This window comes from Solenopsis invicta, chromosome 12 (genome assembly GCF_016802725.1).
Source record: "Solenopsis invicta isolate M01_SB chromosome 12, UNIL_Sinv_3.0, whole genome shotgun sequence".
Classification (NCBI taxonomy): Eukaryota; Metazoa; Arthropoda; class Insecta; order Hymenoptera; family Formicidae; genus Solenopsis; species Solenopsis invicta.
The window spans coordinates 19,237,198-19,255,571 of NC_052675.1; the positions used below are offsets into that span (position 1 = coordinate 19,237,198).

The window sequence follows — 18,374 nt, forward strand, 5'->3', positions numbered from 1 at the left end:
TCTTTTTATACGTCATTTAAAAATATCTGAAGTATTGCATTTGTATGTTATTTATAACGGTTTTTATAATTTATAATTTTGGCATCTCGGCTGTGTGTTGATTTTCGTCATATTTATTAAACAATATTTCTAATAATTTTAAAGTAATATATATAATTATATACATGTAATTATATGATGTAACTTACTTGAAACAAGTTGAGGCTCAAGACAGCTACGCCACATATTATTAAACAAAACATCATTATCTCCAATATTGACATTAATTGTTTCATCAATCTTTAAAAACAAAAAACATTATAAAAATTGCATATATATTGATATTTTAAATACGCACTTCATAGCTTGCCGATGAATGTCTACAGCGTAACCGATGTTCTCAGCCATCCAGATTTTATGTTTTTGAGTGACATTCTGTAGAATGTTGATATTTATTACATATTCGATACGATAACTGAAAATATTTATATCGACGTAATGACATTGTATATCTAAAAAATTCTCAGATTAATTTTTTCTAGAAAAACAAGCAGTATCACGTATCGGTCCGTGGCTGTTGAAAGAGTACAAATTCTTGTGTTCAACATGTTCAAATTTTGTCAATACGCGATTAGTAATTGACGAGTAGAATATTCCCTTTGTTTTGTGTATATTTATGTGCGTTTCCTGTTTAACGATGGAAAGATATGTATGAAGAAAGAATTTTTAAAAACGATTGTAACGTGATGTAAACATGCAATGAATATCATGTGACCCGCAATCCAAACGGTAGTTGTCTGCGTAAATAAATGCAAACAAATCCAGACTATCGAAAATGCATAAAAAAGTGAAGACATTACACATATCACTTTACAAATGAAGTCTAGTTCACTTTGAATTTATGTCTCCAGAATAAACTATAAATTTGGTACTTCAATTGAGAAATTTTGAAATGATTTCTGAAACGATTTGGCCAATGAATTTGAAAAATACGATAAGAGAATTGCCTTTATCATTGATTTTTATTTTTACGTTTTGATATTTTTGGGAAGCGTTCTGTTTTACGCATAATGCACATGACGCATCGTCTATCCTTGTTGTTTACTAAATATTAAACAAAGATGATGCATCATACGTGCATGAAACGAACCGTACCCTTTATTTGCCTGTGTTCACCCATGCGGAAAACCGCCTTTTTGTTTGCGTGTCACATGAAAGACCAGGTGTCATCATCACATAGCCGTTACAATCGTCAAAAAATTCTTTTTTAATACACGTACTTGTTTTTTATCGTAAAATTAAAATCACACTTAAAATAAAACGAATTCTTACTCGTCAACTGTTAATTCGGTACTGACGAAGCTGGCATACATATGCTAAAGACGGCTTTATATTATAATTATTTCGGCCATCAACCGATGGTGGCCATTTGTCTTTCCAAGAAAAAATCAATTTGGGAACTTTTTAAACATATTGTATATACTTTCCAAATCATTAATGATATAATTCTTTAATTAATATTTTTATACAAACATTTTTCAATGTGTTGTACAATATTTTGTTTAAAAATATAAACTTCTATAACTACAATTATAATCTTTCCTACATCTGTGTCGTACCTAGCAATTTTAAACATTCCACAGATGTGCTGAATATATGCAATAATTATTGTACCAACTGCTACTGTAGCAATAAGACTAATAGAAAAAGCTACGTTGACGTGTAAATAAATCAAACCAATATATTTTTCTTGATCAATGAAATACTCTGTTATAAATATAAAATGGTATTTTTTAGATGCGTTTGTCGATAAATCAACACCAACCATATTCATCCAAAATTGTACTATAATCATCGCAAACGTTCCGCAAAATCCTACTGCTAAAGAGAAAAAATTAAAAGAAAATATTTATTTAAATTATTGTATACAATGTTATAAATTGATTTATGTCCTGCATCAAAAAATTTTTTGGACAAACGTTTCTAAAGAATTACGAAAATTTTTTCACGCAAAAATTTATATTTATATGGTGTCTGGTAATTTTCGTAACAGCACTCAAATAAAGATGTACTTGTAAGTAGATCTGAATCGAAAAATGTTTTTCCAATTTGAGATTTTTGTAATAATTAATAAAAAAGTTAATTTAAAGTAATCTGTAAATCAACCTATTTTACTTGTATTTGAGCATAAGAATTATCGGACACTTTTTGTGCGTAAATGCGTGCGTGTGACTGTGTGTACATACAATCGCTTATTAAATTTTTATCACCGCTATTGAAATATTGATTTTTTTTTTATTTTGTATATTTTATTAAAAATGTGATTATATTCAAAATCAATAAAAATTGCTTACCTATCAGTCCAGTTACATAACGTTCCGCAATACAGTGATATTTTTTTATGATAGCAATTTCATTTTTATCTTTTATTTTATCGTGTACACGTTGAAGCTGAATCAATAAATCCTTCATCTGTCATATCAACAACTTTTGTATATAAAAGATTAAAATATGTGTACATACATACACACGTGCAAGTACTTATTTAAAAAATTTGTTACTTGGAAAAGATCATTCCGTTAACCAAATACTTTGACTTACACCTTCGATATTAAAACAAAACGAGTTATATTTTATCATGAGGCCACCAAAGAAAGATGCGGAAGAAAAAACCTTCATTAGGAGTTCCGAAGTACAACTTAACGTTAGAAATGATGTCAGCTGCTAACAGACAGTTTTAGTTAATTTTTACTCAGAAATTTGATTAATACTTGTTACAATATATTTAATACAAACATTATTGTAATAAAGTAAGATAACTGCACAGTGACAATTTGCCATTTAGTAGCTTAAAATAAAATAGATACAACGTATTATTTAGCATTCTCTTACCTGAAATAGAATAAACGTTATAAATGTAGTAGTAACAAAAATCTGCTGAAATCTAGTAAAGCTAGATTGTTGGTGAGGCCATAAGCCGACTATGAGTAATAAAATTCTATTTACATTAAAATACTGACAACGATCTTTTATTTGGATCATATCTTTGTGAGGCTTACGACGCGAATAATTGTCACGCAGCCGATGGGAGTACATTCATCCCCTTTTTCTTCATCGATCGAGTAAACGTTCTCTCTTCTAGTGTAAATTTTACTGTAAATATTATAATTTGAGTAATGGCTCTTTATGCCATTGTGTGTTTAGATACTTGCCTATAGTTTAGAAACATTTCTTCTTGTATCTACATGAAATTTATATATCTGAAAATTCATGTTTCTTTACATTAAAAAGAAAAAAAAGCTTATGGTAAGAGATCGAATGTCACGCAAGCGCATTTCCTATTTTAGATCCTTCAGTCTCATACAGACATTCGACAAGTGCACTTGTATATCTCCTGTGCCAGATCGACACTCTTCACCTATAATCCTTTTGATGTCAGCTCTACTTGGTAACAATCATAAATGGAAAATGATCGAGTTAAATAAATGTAGACAACACCGTAAATTTCAAATTAGTAATTAAAGCGATAAATGATTTCAACATGTTTAAATATTAAAAGTATTTTAGGTATTTAATTGGTATAAATATATTAAGGTATAAATATCGTTATATTAAGAAAGAAGCGTTTGATAAAAACTAACAAACGTTTAATGCAATAATGCCAATTAAATATTTGGTTAATATGAAAAAAATAATTTTATTTTTGCTAAATATTTAATAAATATTATAATATATGTACACCAATCGTTTGCTGATACTTGCCAAAAATTTTTTATTGCACTTACAATATCTGTTTTTGTTTTTATCATGTATTACTTATAAATAATACTTGAAGAAACTAATATTAAATTTATTTGGATGAACATTAATATATATTATATTAAACAAGTTTAATGTTTAATCAGTTAATAACAAATACCTGAAAAAATCGCATATGCATGGTTTTGTATTTAAAGTACAGAAAATACAATGACTATTTTTAATTTATTAGAAACATGAAGTATTAACATTTTGATTTGGATTTGTACATTAGTTTTGTACATTTTTTTATAATATCTTTTATAACACTAACTATATGCTATACTTGCGCAAAAATAAATTTTTTTATATAAACATGGATATCTCGTCATTTCTTTAAGTATTCCACGATGTAATAAATTAATATTTGTTTTATCATCGCATTGAATATATAACAGTAAAGTATGACACCGAAGCTTTCACCAGCTGCAATTATACATAGTATCTTTTATTATATTAATGTGTAACGTTATTGTTATAATATTATACATTATATTACCGTAGCGAAACACTCCATAGATGCATCAAATAGTCCAGCAACATTTAAAGTAAACTCCTTGGTTCCTCTTTGCAACAAGAATAATATCATTTTTTGCATCTGCAAAGAAGATTTATACCACTGAACGTTGTACCTACGATAATGAACATGAATTGTTAACTTGAGATAAGAATTTTTTTTATTAGTTTACTATTTGAAGCTAATTTCTTGGGCAACAAAATAATTTTATATTTAATTTTACGCAACTGAATCTCTATCATAAGACTTTCTTACGCAGTATTGAGTACATGATGATTGTGATCAATTATATTTTGTCCCATAAGATTGGCTAGAAACATGTATAACATACATATTGTCGCAAATACAAATGGCATTATAATATTTTCAACATTATTTCTGAATAATACTATCTGAAAAAGTAAAAAACAAAAGATACAGCGTAATAAGGAGAGTGATTTAGATTCTACGCGTAATCAACTGTTATATAGCTCAAAACATCCACTCAGATAAAAAAAACTTTTGTGCCAAGTTTTATTTCAGAAGACCCCTACAATTTCGAGATGTCACAAGAAATATGATTTTTCGTTAATATTTTTTTTTCCGCTAAATCTAAATTATCTTTTACAAAAAATTTATAATGATAAAGGGTATTCATATACATTAGCACTAATTTTTTTGTCGGTTTTTGCTTGAAAATTCTGATTTTTAAAAAATTTTGAATTTTGAAAATATCATTTTCCCTTGATCTAAACAATTGGCAATGTTTTAAAAAAATTTTGTGAATAAGTCATATGACATATGATATTCAATATTTTTTCAGATTTTTTAATTTGATGGAATGTGAAAAAAAATAAAAACCGATATTTTTAATTAATTTTTGATCTTAAATGCATTCGATTGATGTATATCGAATATATTAAGTTGTTTTTTAATATAATTACTTTTATTTACATATTTGCTAAAAGTAGTATAAAATTGTAGATTTCACGTAATTTGAGCTAATGAGATTACAATTTTTTCACACAAAAAAATAAATTTTCTTTATTTAATAAATGTGTTAAAAGACAGTAAAATAAATAAATAAAATTAATTTGAAAATAATACAAAAGCCAAATTAAAAGTAGTAAACTTAAGATTATGAAAAAATTCGAAGAGTAATGTTACACTAAGTATACTGTACTATAATTAAATTGCATATTATTAATGCAGATTTTTTAAGAACAAATCTCGTTTAATTACAAAATTTTTAATTTTTTCAACACGTTCCACAAAATTGAAAAATCTGAAAAAAATGTTGAATATAATACGTCATATGACTTAACCACAAAAGTTTTTTTTAAATGGCCAATATTTTAGTTTAAAAGAAAATGCGATTTCTTAATTCTAGATTTTTTTAAAATAAAATGTTCAATAAAAAACGAAAAAGAAATTAAAGCTTATGTACATGGATACCATTTATTATATAATTATCTTTTGTAAAAGTTAATGTAGATTTAATGGATAAAAAAAATATTAATTAAAAATCACCTTTTTCGATATCTCGAAATTGTAAAGGTCTTTTGAAAAAATACATGGCACAAAATTTTCTTTTATCTGGATTGACATTATGCCCCATATAACGATTGATTACGCGCAGAACTCAAAATCACTCTTCTTATTACACTATACCCTTTTATTATTATGCTCTAAAATGTATGTTTACTATTGTATAAATACTACAAAATAAATTATTTTCGTTTTTTGATTAAAAATTAAAAATGGTTTACACAAATAAAAGATGTTGCTGTACATCGATTATGAATATTGTGCTAATTAAACACAAATGTCAATAAATACTATTTTAACAGAGAGATGTGAAAGTGATTACAATATTACATCTATTCGTAATTTTGCTCATTAAGTTTGTCGATAAGTATTAGGCAAGTCTGCATGTGTATATCTCTTTTATACCTCTGTATTTTAGAGATTTTTTTTCTCATTATTTTTCTCTTTATACGTCATTTAAAAATATCTGAAGTATTGCATTTGTGTGTTTATAACGGTTTTTATAATTTTGGCATCTTGGCTATGTGTTGATTTTTGTTATATTTATTAAACAATATTTCTAATAATTTTGAAGTAATATATATAATTATATACATGTAATTATATGATGTAGGTAACTTACTTGAAACAAGTTGAGGCTCAAGGCAGCTACGCCACATATTATTAAACAAAACATCATTGTCTCCAATATTGACATTAATTGTTTCATCAATCTTTAAAAACAAAGAACATTATAAAAATTACATATGTATTGATATTTTAAATACGCACTTCATAGCTTGCCGATGAATGTCTACGGCGTAACCGATGTTATCAGCCATCCAGATTTTATGTTTTTGAGTGACATTCTGTAGAATGTTGATATTTATTACATATTCGATACGATAACTGCAAATATTTATATCGACGTAATGACATTGTATATCTAAAAAATTCTCAGATTAATTTTTTCTAGAAAAACCAAGTATCGATCCGTGGCTGATGAAAGAGTACAAATTCTTGTGTTCAACATGTTCAAATTTTGCCAATACGCCATTAGTAATTGACGAGTAGAATATTCCTTTTATTTTGTGTATATTTACGTGCGATTCCTGTTTAACGATGGAAAGATATGTATGAAGAAAGAATTTTTAAAAGCGATTGTAACGTGATGTAAACATGCAATGTATATCATGTGACCCGCAATCCAACGGCAGTTGTCTGCGTAAATAAATTTAAAAAAATCCAGACCATCGAAAATGCATAAAAAAGTGAAGACATTACACATAGCACTTTACAAATTTTGTAGTCTAGTTCACTTTAAATTTATGTCTCCAGAATAAATTGTAAATTCGGTACTTTAATTGAGAGATTTTGAAATAATTTTTGAAACGATTTAACCGATGAATTTGAAAAATACGATAAGAGCATTGCCTTTATCATTGATTTTTATTTTTACGTTTTGATATTTTTGGGAAGCGTTCTGTTTTACGCATAATGCACATGACGCATCGTCTGTCCTTGTTGTTTACTAAATATTAAACAAAGATGATGCATCATACGTGCATGAAACGAACCGTACCCTTTATTTGCCTGTGTTCACCCATGCGGAAAACCGCCTTTTTGTTTGCGTGTCACATGAAAGACCAGGTGTGATCATCACATAGCCGTTACAATCGTCAAAAAATTCTTTTTTAATACACGTACTTGTTTTTTATCGTAAAATTAAAATCACACTTAAAATAAAACGAGTTCTTACTCGTCAACTGTTAATTCGGTACTGACGAAGCTGGCATACATATGCTAAAGACGGCTTTATATTATAATTATTTCGGCCATCAACCGATGGTGGCCATTTGTCTTTCCAAGAAAAAATCAATTTGGGAACTTTTTAAACATATTGTATATACTTTCCAAATCATTAATGATATAATTCTTTAATTAATATTTTTATACAAACATTTTTCAATGTGTTGTACAATATTTTGTTTAAAAATATAAACTTCTATAACTACAATTATAATCTTTCCTACATCTGTGTCGTACCTAGCAATTTTAAACATTCCACAGATGTGCTGAATATATGCAATAATTATTGTACCAACTGCTACTGTAGCAATAAGACTAATAGAAAAAGCTACGTTGACGTGTAAATAAATCAAACCAATATATTTTTCTTGATCAATGAAATACTCTGTTATAAATATAAAATGGTATTTTTTAGATGCGTTTGTCGATAAATCAACACCAACCATATTCATCCAAAATTGTACTATAATCATCGCAAACGTTCCGCAAAATCCTACTGCTAAAGAGAAAAAATTAAAAGAAAATATTTATTTAAATTATTGTATACAATGTTATAAATTGATTTATGTCCTGCATCAAAAAATTTTTTGGACAAACGTTTCTAAAGAATTACAAAAATTTTTTCACGCAAGAATTTATATTTACATGGTGTCTGGTAATTTTCGTAACAGCACTCAAATAAAGATGTACTTGTAAGTAGATCTGAATCGAAAAATGTTTTTCCAATTTGAGATTTTTGTAATAATTAATAAAAAAGTTAATTTAAAGTAATCTGTAAATCAACCTATTTTACTTGTATTTGAGCATAAGAATTATCGGACACTTTTTGTGCGTAAATGCGTGCGTGTGACTGTGTGTACATACAATCGCTTATTAAATTTTTATAACCGCTATTGAAATATTGATTTTTTTTATATTTTGTATATTTTATTAAAAATGTGATTATATTCAAAATCAATAAAAATTGCTTACCTATCAGTCCAGTTACATAACGTTCCGCAATACAGTGATATTTTTTTATGATAGCAATTTCATTTTTATCTTTTATTTTATCGTGTACGCGTTGAAGCTGAATCAATAAATCCTTCATCTGTCATATCAACAACTTTTGTATATAAAAGATTAAAGTATGTGTACATACACACGTGCAAGTACTTATTTAAAAAATTTGTTACTTGGAAAAGATCATTCCGTTAACCAAATACTTTGACTTACACCTTCGATATTAAAACAAATCGAGTTATATTTTATCATGACGGCACCAAAGAAAGATGCGGAAGAAAAAACCTTCATTAGGTGTTCCGAAGTACAACTTAACGTTAGAAATGATGTCAGCTGCTAACAGACAGTATTATTTAATTTTTACTCAAAAATTTGATTAATATTTGTTACAATATATTTAATACAAACATTATTGTAATACAGTAAGATAACTGCATATTGATAATTTGCCATTTAATAGTTTATAATAAAATAGGTACAACGTATTATTTAGCATTCTCTTACCTGAAATAGAATAAACGTTATAAATGTAGTAGTAACAAAAATCTGCTGAAATGTAGTAAAGCTAGATTGTTGGTAAGGCCATAAGCCGACTATGAGTAATAAAATTCTATTTACATTAAAATACTGACAACGATCTTTTATTTGGATCATATCTTTATGAGGCTTCCGACGCGAATAATTGTGACGCAGCCGATGGGAGTACATTCATCCCCTTTTTCTTCATCGATCGAGTAAACGTTCTCTCTTCTAGTGTAAATTTTACTGCAAATATCATAATTTGCGTAATAAGTCTTCATGCCATCGCGTGTTTTAGATACTTATCTAGATTAGAAACATTTCTTCAACTTATTTCTATATAAAATTCATAGATCTGAAAATTCATCGTATTATTTTTTCCATTGAAAAAATAAAAAAAGTTTATTCTATGAGATCGAAAGTCACGCAAGCGCATTCGCTATTTTAGGTCCTTCAGTCTCATACAGACATTCGACAAGTGTACTTGTATATCTTCTCCGCCAGAACGACACTCTTTATTTATAATCTTTGTCTCAGTGGGAATAAAACTTAATTTTTTCTCACTTAGTTCCGTTTCACTGAATTTATTTTTGATAGTCACAAATATAATCACAATAAGAACGCGCAAGATACACGCGTTTATTATTAATAACGGGTGAATTTGACTTTTCGTCTTGGCACACTTTGAAGCAGCCATTCGCATCCCAACTCTTTACTTGATCCTCGTCTTTAGAGAAAAGGAAAGAGTGAACGATGTCGTATTGAATTATAATTCACGATTTTTGTACGAGCGGAAGCGTGTACTCTGGCCCGTGGTCGAGAGCATAATAAATGCGAGATGCATCAGGACGAGCGATATCGTAGTTGAATTGCAATTTTTTATCAAAAGAATGCCGCATAGTAACAGGAAAATTCGGGGGCTTGAGACCCTTGATGATAACTGCGATTTCCCTTTGTTTTAATTCACATCGCATCGCCCACCCATCGCCCGCTCCCCGCACCTTACACACACTTCCACTCGCGTGTGCTTATATGCATGTTATCACTTCGTTACAATCCTTTTAATGTCAGCTCTACTTGATGACACTTATAAATGGAGAACGATTGAATTACGATTGATAACATGTATTAATATTATTATTAAGATATTTTAAATATTTTATTGTTATAATATTATTACACTATGAAAAAGAATTTAGTAATAGCTGCCATGTTGCTGTAATGTTGAATGAAATAATGCCAATTAAATATTAAAGTATTTAAAAATAATTTTTCTTTTCTAAATCGTAAGTCTTACCAAACGTAATAATGCAATCAATCGTTTGAATTTAACTAAAATCCTTTTTTCTGACAATATTATTATTCTTTTTTGTTTCTTATCATGTATTCATTGTTAAAAAAACTAAATTAATTTATTTATATAATTTGTGTGCGAAATAAATTATGCAAGTCTAATGTTTAATGCATTATTCAAATTGTTTGTAAAAAACATTACATGCAGGCATTGTAAAATAATTACATATTTTATATTGTTTATATTTGAACTATATAAAGTACATGAACCGATTTCAATATGTTATCGAAATTTGTATTAACATTTTAAATAATTTAAATAATTTTAATCTTATACATCTTTTTTAACCACAAAATATCTGACTACGCGCTACTTCCACAAAAATAAACTTTTCTGTATAAACATGAACCGCCTCGTTAACTGTTTCTTCACTGATGGCAATAAATTCAAATTTATTTTGTCACTGTACGGAATGTATGACAGTAAAGTAAGATACCGAAGTTTTTACTAGCTGCAAATATACACTCTTTTATTATAACTATCTATATGTAACATTACTTTTAAATATTATATGTATATTATATTACCGTGGCGAAACCCTCCATGGATGCATCAAATAGGCCACCGATATTTAAAGTAAACGGCTTTGATCGTCTTTGTAACATAAACAATATCATTTTTTGTACGTGCACGGGAGTTTTATACCATTCTACGTTGTACCTGCGATTGAATTGCTAACTTGAGATAAGGACTGTTTTATTAATTTTTTACTTGGAGCTAATTTTTTCATCTATTATGCAATTATTTTTCTTACGCAGTAGTAAATACATGATTATTGTGATCAATTATAATCTGCCCCATATGATTAGCTAAAAACATATATAGGATACACACAAACGCATGTACGCAAGGCGTTAGAAGAGTCTCAATACTAATTTTTAACAATACTATCTGAAAGAGTAAAAAAAAATAAATTCTATGAAAATTATTATTTTTTAGAATATATTTTTACGTTCTTCTAACGCTATTAATAGTACAAAATAATGAATTATCTTTGAAAAGTTACAAGTGATTTACACAAATAAAAGATATTGCTATGGAGTACTGATTAAACACATTCCAATGACAATATATCCTATTCTAACGTATGTAAAAATTGTTCCAAAATTAAGTTCATGAGCTATATTATTTATTATGTTTGTCTATGCATGTCTATGAAAATTCGACAAATCTGCATGTTATATACGAGATCTATATATAAATAGATCTTATATTTCTGCGTATTCTTGCTTTATTGTTCTTTTCATACGTAATTTAAAAGTATCCCAAATATTACATTTATATGTCACTTATAGTGGTTTTTTTTTTAATTTATAATTCTGACGAATTTGTATTGATTTTTGTTTATGCCTCAGAGCTGGTAAAATTTTCCCAGCCCAGATAAACCTATCCGTTTGAAAGAACTTTAACCAAAATAAAAAATTTATATTAAAATCCACAAATGAGTTTTGATTTACTATTTACAATTATTAAAGACTAAATAAACATAAACTGAACTTAAGTTTAAGTTAACTAGATAATGAAAACCCGGACCCTAGTAGCGTGGGATAAGAAGGCTCCGTATAAAATGCACGTAATCTGCACGTGTAATAATCAATGCCACGGCGTGACGCGGAGTTATACTCACAATAAGATCCACGGCGCATGCTGCCTATCTTTAAATAACCGCTCATCTGCTTTATTTCAATAATTTTATTAATAAAAATTGCGTATACTACCAAAAATAGTATATCATACGTTTGCGTTAAATAGGTTTTTTATTTTTTTTTTAATGTAATATTATTTGGATTTTAATGAAACTTAGAGAAAAGTATTTCTATTCTAAAAGAATGTTTTGCGATTTTTTTATTTATTGTTTGTTTTAAGATAAATACTGAAAAAGGACACATAGCCAACGTCCTTGGTGTTACTTAGCTCCGGTTTCCCTTAATTACAAAATAAATCATTCTTTCCTAAGGCGAAAACGCGAAAAAAGAAAATCTTTACAATTGAAATTAATGAAGAAATTCTTTACTCCTTACGCTTTTGTCGCAAGAAAAGGTTTCATGATCAATAATCTGAAGTGAAAAATTAATAACTAAAAATGGATTTAACCAGAGAAAAATTGACGTTTATTACGCTGACACAGCCATTTCAGTACAATAAAACATATACAAAAATTTAGTGATCTCTTGTTGCTAATTTGTTGCTGAATTCCGGATTTTGTTGCTCTTGCTAATTTGGAGAAAATAGTGGCTGTGCTGACTTAAGATTAAAGCTAGCACAGCCATTTAAAAATTAAAAAAATATATAAAAACAATACAGCTATTTTTTCTACTAATTTGTTGTTAATTTGTTGCTTAATTTCCAACTTTGTTGCTTCACCCTCAACTCTTGAAAAACCACCCCAAACAGTCGTACGCACAGTACAATAAAAAAGACAATTAATGAGACATTTTGACTGATTATGATTCCCCAATTTTGTTGCGCGTGATTTTCAACAAATCCGATTTTGTTGCTCCACCCTCGACCCTTCAAACAAGCAACAAAATCGGAGAGACGTAATCAGTTGAGATATCTCATTAGTTATCAATTTTATTGTATTGTACAACTAACGTACGACTATTTAGGGTAGTTTTTCAGGAGTTGGGGGTGGAGTAACAAAGTTAAGAATTGAGCAACAAATTAGCAACAAAAGAATACTAAATTTCTGTGTATGTTTTATTGAATTGTGCTAAAGTGGCTGTGTCAGCTTAACAGACGTAAAAATTGAGTAAAATTGGTTATAACCGGGTAGGTTAGGTTAAATATGAAGAATCCGGGTTTTTGTCAGCCCTGTCATGTTTACCAATAATAAGTTATATATTAGCAATATTGTTAATTTTTTAGAACAACATATATAATTATACAATATACATGTAACTTACGTGATACAAATTGAGGCTCAAGGAAGCTACGCCAAATACTATTAAACAAAACATCATTTTGTTCAATATTATCATTAGCTGGTTTATCAATCTTTAAAAACAAAGAAATATTACAAATATTGCATAAATTTTGTCATTCTAAATACGAACTTCATAGCTTGCCGATGAATGTCTACAGCATAACTTATATGCTTGATCATCCAGATTTTATTTTTTAGCGTGACATTGTGTAGAATGTTGATATTTATTGCATATTTGATACGATAACTGTAAATATTTATGTCATAATGACACAGCGTGTCTGAAAAATTCTCAAATTGATTTTTTCTGGTAACACAAGCAACAGCATATATCTGCTGATAATTAAAATAGTATAAATTCTTGTGTTCAATTTTGTCATCAGTACCTGTTTAGTAATTTATAAGTAACGGCTCCTGCATACAGAACGCAGCAAAGCGGTAGTCAGTTATCGACTTGCTTTTAGATCACTTCCGCAATCATATATCTAAAGTCATATATCTAAAATTAAAACGGCTACCGCGTTGTTGCTTTACCCCTTTACTTTAATATATTCAATATAGAGTAACTAGAAGGATGTGTTTTCTTTTACATATATTTATATACCATTGCAGTTTTGCGATGGAAAAACATGTAGTAAGAATGAACTTTTAAAAACAACTGTAATATAATGTTTTTTGACGTTTTGTGAATCGTACATAAAATTTTGTTTAAATCTGAGCAAATCAAGATCATCGAAAGTGAATCAACAAAAATGAAAAATGAAGATAATCGCATTTTTAAATTCTCAAGGGTTGTTTTATTCTTCAGGCTATAAAGTCGGCATTATGTTTAAAAGATTTATTAACATCATCTAATACGATTTGACTTCAGAAATATAAAATGACGAAAATATCATCAACATTGCCTTTACTCCTGATTTCTATTATCGCACGTTTCGATTGTCTTTGCTTGCCTGGATTATCATTGCCTTTTTATTTGCAAATTATATGTAAAACTACATTTTTTATTATTATTTGTTACAAAAGTTTTCAAAAATTCTTTCCTAATACACTTCCTGGTTTTCCATTGTGAGGCCAAAATCACACGCAAAACTAATTCGTACTCGCCAACTATAATTTGGTGCAAAACATGCATTATGTTGAAAACGGCTTTATAATATAACTATAATTTTGTCCATCAGCCAATGGAGCCATTTGTCTTTCCAAAAAAAAGTTTATGATCGATAATCTGAAGTGAAAAGCTAACGATTGAAAATGTATTTAAATAGGATAAAATTGTATGTAACTGACTACAATTGACTAGGTTGGGGTAAATATGAAAAACCCGGATTTTTGCTGGCCTTATTATGCCTATCAATAATAAACAATAATTTTTCAAAACAGCGTTCATAATTATCAATATTATATAACTAACGTGAAACAAATTGAGGCTCAAAGAAAGCACGCTAAATATAACATCATTTTGTTCAATATTGACATTAAATGTGTCATCAATTTTTAAAAGTAAAAAATATTGTAAATATTGCAAATAAATATATATTATAATTATTATCATTCTAAACATGAACTTTGTAGCTTGCCGATGAGTGTCTACGGCATAACTTGTGTTTTTGGTCATAAAGATTTTATTTTTTAGCGTGACATTATGTAGAATGTTGATATTTATTGCATATCTTATACGATAACTGTAAATATTTATATCGTAATGACACAGAACGACTGAAAAATTCTTAGGTCGATTTTTTTCTAGAAAGACAAGTAACAGCATATTGATATATCTGCTGTAGTTGAAATTGGCTGACGGTAATTAGCCACCACGTTGCCGTTTTGCCTCTTTGCCACATCCTGTATGCAGGATAAGGACATGCTTTTCATTTTGCGTATAATTAGATGCGTTCCGTTATTTACTCAGAGTATTAAAATCTATAGTATATGTAACATGAATTTATAGACGTTCTTGCAATAAATTTCGAAATGCAATTTTTGTGTGCGATTCCACTTTTGCAATAGAAAAACATGTTAAATGCTATTAAATGCTATTAAAAAAGAACTTTTAAAAACTAGCGTAATATGGTGTTTCACGTATGATTCGCAAGCAAGAGGGCAATTGTTTGCGTGATTATAAATAAATCAAGATCATCGAAAGTGAGTCGCAAAGATGCAGATAATGCTTCTCACATATTTTAATTCTGGTGAGATGAAACTGTGAAATCGACATTTTTTTTTAAAGATTTTTTAACAATATCTGAAACGGTTTGACTTTGGGAAACGGAAATGCGATAAACATTGTTAACACTCTTGATCTTGGACTTATCTTTATCTTTATTTTGCGGGTCGTACATAAAACACCATGTTTTATTACCAGTCGTTGCACTCGTTTTTAAAAATTTATTCTTAATACACTCGCTTGTTTACCATTACGAAACTGGAACCACACGCAAGACAAAATAAGTTCTTGGTTGTCAACTATTAACTTGATAAATACTGACAAAATTTGCATAAAGACAATTTTATACTATAATTATTGTATTTATGTAGTGCCATTTGTCTTTCCAAGAAAAAATCAATTTAAGGCCTTTTCAAACAAATTATGTATATATGTAAATATCTAAATATATAAATTCATGTCAATACAAAAATTTAAAAATGTATATATGTACATTTATTATATGATATAATTTTTCAGTTAATATTCTTACACAAACGTTTTTTAATATATTGTACAAAATGTTATTTAAAGATGTAAACTTCTACAGTTACAATTTGTAGTCACTTTTACATCTTTGTCATACCTAGCAATTCTAAATAGCCCACAAATATGTTGAATATACGCAATTAACATTGTACCATTTGCTACCATAGCAGTCGTACTAATGGTTATAGTTAAGCTGATGTGCAAGAAAACTAAATAAAAATACTTTTGTTGATCGATGAAATACTCCATTGTTAATAGAAAAATGTACCGAGATGCGTTTGTCGATGAATTAACATTCACTATATTCAATAAAAATTGACTTGTCATACATGAACATGTTCCACAAATTCCAAGAGCTAAAGAGAAAATATTAAAATAAAATTATTACTTAATTTTAAAGGGAAAAGCATTCTCGCCTGTAGATACTTATAAGTATCAGATTTTTTTATTAAAATAACTTTCAATTTAATATTGTAATATTATTTTTCGTTTAACTTGAAACTCTATTTTAAAACCGAAAAATTATTTGACGCTTAGTTTCGTAAACTTGAAAATGTATATAAAGTCATACAATAAATATTAGCATCAGTTCGTTTAATAGTTGTATTTTTACATGTGTTGGTGTTTTTTATTTAATATGACTTATAATTATTTTAATTATTTGTATACAATGTTATAAATCGTTTTATATATACCGCATTAAGAAATATTTTTTAATCGGACAAACAACTCTATAAATTTTTAAAATATTATTTTTACAAAAAAATTTATGTATACATGTTGTTCTGTAATCTTCATAATAGTACTCATATATAAGTAGAGCGTGCGTGTCTGTATGTACTGTTGTAGCCTTATTAGAAACTTTAATCGTCTTTCATATCGGCTAAGCAACAATCACGCCACGAGCTTTTATTGCACCGGAAATGCAAGATTGCGGAATTTGTAATCGTGCGAGCAGCATAAGCAGCGCACGATGGACGCGAATATGACCATACCATCATAGCGGAAATATCGAAGCTATATATTAGGCTGCCTAATTATGAGCAGCGGGAGATTCTTAATGTAAAGTATGAGTATAACATTTGGGGAATAAAAGTGCTAATAAGAAAGTGAGAGTATTATTCGCCACTCCACGCGTCCCCTTCTAAGTGTCTTCCTCATGGGGTCCAACCATTAAAACGGACGGAATTTTGAATATTTTATTTTGTTGCACCCGGCGGTACAACAGTACAAACGCACACCAAATTATTATACCTACTATTGAAATATTGATTTATTTCTTTTTGATAACTTATATAATTTAATGGAAATGTGATTACATCTAAAATCAATAAAAGTTGCTTACCTGTAAGAACAGTTGCATAACGATTTGCAATGCTGTCATATTTTTTTATAATAGCGATTTCATTCCTATTTTTTAATTCATTGTGTACGTGCTGAAGTTGCATCAGTAAATCCTTCACCTGTCATTCCAACAACTTTTGTATAGAAACATCAAAGTGTATGTGTATGTACATATGTGTGTGTGTGTGTGTGTGTGTGTGTATGTTTGTGTGTGTGTGTGTGTGTTTGTGTGTGTGTGTATACATGCAAACGCAAATGCAGTCGTAGACTTATGTACACGCATATACATGTATATACTTAAAAAATTGTTACTTGAAAAACATTATCCCGTAGAATATTTTGTAAGCGATCAACTTACACCTTCAATATTAAAATGAAACACTATATACTGTATTATAAAAATACTGAAAAAAGATGTGTCAGCTAAAACCGTTACGGTGACTTCCAAAGTACAACTTGACGCTAGAAAAGTAGTCAGCTGCTAACAGACAGTTTTCTTTAATTTTACTCAGAAATTTATCTAACTACACAGTTACAATATACTTAATATAAATATTATTTATATTTATTATACTGTAACAAAGATAACTACATAAGGACAATTTGACGTTTGATAGCTTACATTCACAACATATTGTATTACTTTAGCATTTTCTTACCTGAAATACAATACTTGATGTCATTATAGCACAGATGACAACATGCTGAAATTTTGCGAAATTAGATTGTTGATAGGGCCATGAGCCGATTATGAGCAGTAGAATTCTATTTAGGCTAAAATACTGATTTCTTTTCAAAATCATATCTTTACGAAGTTCTGAACGAGAATGATTGTAATGAAACTGATAAGAGTATCGTCAACCCCTCTTTTCTATATCGATCGATTAAATTCTTTTATAGTGTAAATTCTGGTACAATTATCGTA

General features: G+C 28.5%; 4 protein-coding genes across 12 annotated transcripts in view; 1 reads left to right on the plus strand and 3 right to left on the minus strand.

The window, feature by feature from the left end:
- Nucleotides 1-18,374, plus strand: part of LOC105202583 (non-structural maintenance of chromosomes element 3 homolog) — a 314,468-nt gene that overhangs the window by 214,822 nt on the left and 81,272 nt on the right. The gene's annotated exons all lie outside the window — the stretch shown is intronic.
- Nucleotides 138-3,125, minus strand: LOC120359128. 3 transcript variants are annotated; one of them, XM_039455621.1, is made up of 6 exons: nucleotides 2,872-3,125; nucleotides 2,581-2,700; nucleotides 2,334-2,451; nucleotides 1,599-1,860; nucleotides 338-454; nucleotides 138-279 (listed from the first exon to the last, which is right to left on the minus strand). In XM_039455621.1, exons 1-6 carry the CDS (start codon nucleotides 3,073-3,075, stop codon nucleotides 171-173), a joined length of 930 nt encoding a protein of 309 aa, XP_039311555.1. In that variant the 5' UTR covers nucleotides 3,076-3,125; the 3' UTR covers nucleotides 138-170. The 3 variants fall into 3 exon arrangements, with proteins under 3 accessions (XP_039311555.1, XP_039311556.1, XP_039311557.1); XM_039455622.1 differs by lacking the exon at nucleotides 2,872-3,125 and adding an exon at nucleotides 2,776-2,856; XM_039455623.1 differs by lacking the exon at nucleotides 138-279 and having other exon boundaries at nucleotides 338-414.
- LOC105198365 (putative odorant receptor 92a) lies at nucleotides 3,945-9,908 on the minus strand. 3 transcript variants are annotated; one of them, XR_005575943.1, is made up of 10 exons: nucleotides 9,230-9,908; nucleotides 9,020-9,115; nucleotides 8,825-8,944; nucleotides 8,582-8,699; nucleotides 7,847-8,108; nucleotides 6,593-6,709; nucleotides 6,444-6,534; nucleotides 4,550-4,686; nucleotides 4,277-4,375; nucleotides 3,945-4,203 (listed from the first exon to the last, which is right to left on the minus strand). XR_005575943.1 is itself a non-coding variant. In XM_039455611.1 (10 exons), exons 2-10 carry the CDS (start codon nucleotides 9,062-9,064, stop codon nucleotides 4,153-4,155), a joined length of 1,074 nt encoding a protein of 357 aa, XP_039311545.1. In that variant the 5' UTR covers nucleotides 9,065-9,115; nucleotides 9,230-9,908; the 3' UTR covers nucleotides 3,945-4,152. The 3 variants fall into 3 exon arrangements, 2 of the variants coding, with proteins under 2 accessions (XP_039311545.1, XP_039311546.1); XM_039455611.1 differs by having other exon boundaries at nucleotides 4,277-4,409; XM_039455612.1 differs by having other exon boundaries at nucleotides 3,945-4,375.
- On the minus strand, nucleotides 10,643-18,061 carry LOC120359131. Its single transcript, XM_039455629.1, has 7 exons — nucleotides 17,451-18,061; nucleotides 16,203-16,461; nucleotides 13,541-13,657; nucleotides 13,391-13,481; nucleotides 11,239-11,375; nucleotides 11,012-11,144; nucleotides 10,643-10,935 (listed from the first exon to the last, which is right to left on the minus strand). Exons 1-7 carry the CDS (start codon nucleotides 17,551-17,553, stop codon nucleotides 10,885-10,887), a joined length of 891 nt encoding a protein of 296 aa, XP_039311563.1. The 5' UTR covers nucleotides 17,554-18,061; the 3' UTR covers nucleotides 10,643-10,884.

Bases quoted from the DNA above. Each gene is read 5' to 3' on its own strand.
- LOC120359131 (XM_039455629.1), bottom strand. From the start codon at position 17,553: ATGCAACTTCAGCACGTACACAATGAATTAAAAAATAGGAATGAAATC. The intron at 16,462-17,450 runs GTAAGCAACTTT...TTTTCTCTTTAG, and splicing joins TTATGCAACTGTTCTTACAG to CTCTTGGAATTTGTGGAACA. The intron at 13,482-13,540 runs GTTCGTATTTAG...TTGTTTTTAAAG, and splicing joins ATTCATCGGCAAGCTATGAA to ATTGATAAACCAGCTAATGA.
- LOC105198365 (XM_039455611.1), bottom strand. From the start codon at position 9,064: ATGGCAAATTATCAATATGCAGTTATCTTACTGTATTACAATAAT. The intron at 6,535-6,592 runs GTGCGTATTTAA...TTGTTTTTAAAG, and splicing joins ATTCATCGGCAAGCTATGAA to ATTGATGAAACAATTAATGT. The intron at 4,204-4,276 runs GTAATATAATGT...GTATAATTGCAG, and splicing joins CTATGGAGTGTTTCGCTACG to CTGGTGAAAGCTTCGGTGTC.
- LOC120359128 (XM_039455621.1), bottom strand. From the start codon at position 3,075: ATGTACTCCCATCGGCTGCGTGACAATTATTCGCGTCGTAAGCCTCAC. The intron at 2,452-2,580 runs GTAAGTCAAAGT...TTGATATGACAG, and splicing joins TTTGTTTTAATATCGAAGGT to ATGAAGGATTTATTGATTCA. The intron at 280-337 runs GTGCGTATTTAA...TTGTTTTTAAAG, and splicing joins ATTCATCGGCAAGCTATGAA to ATTGATGAAACAATTAATGT.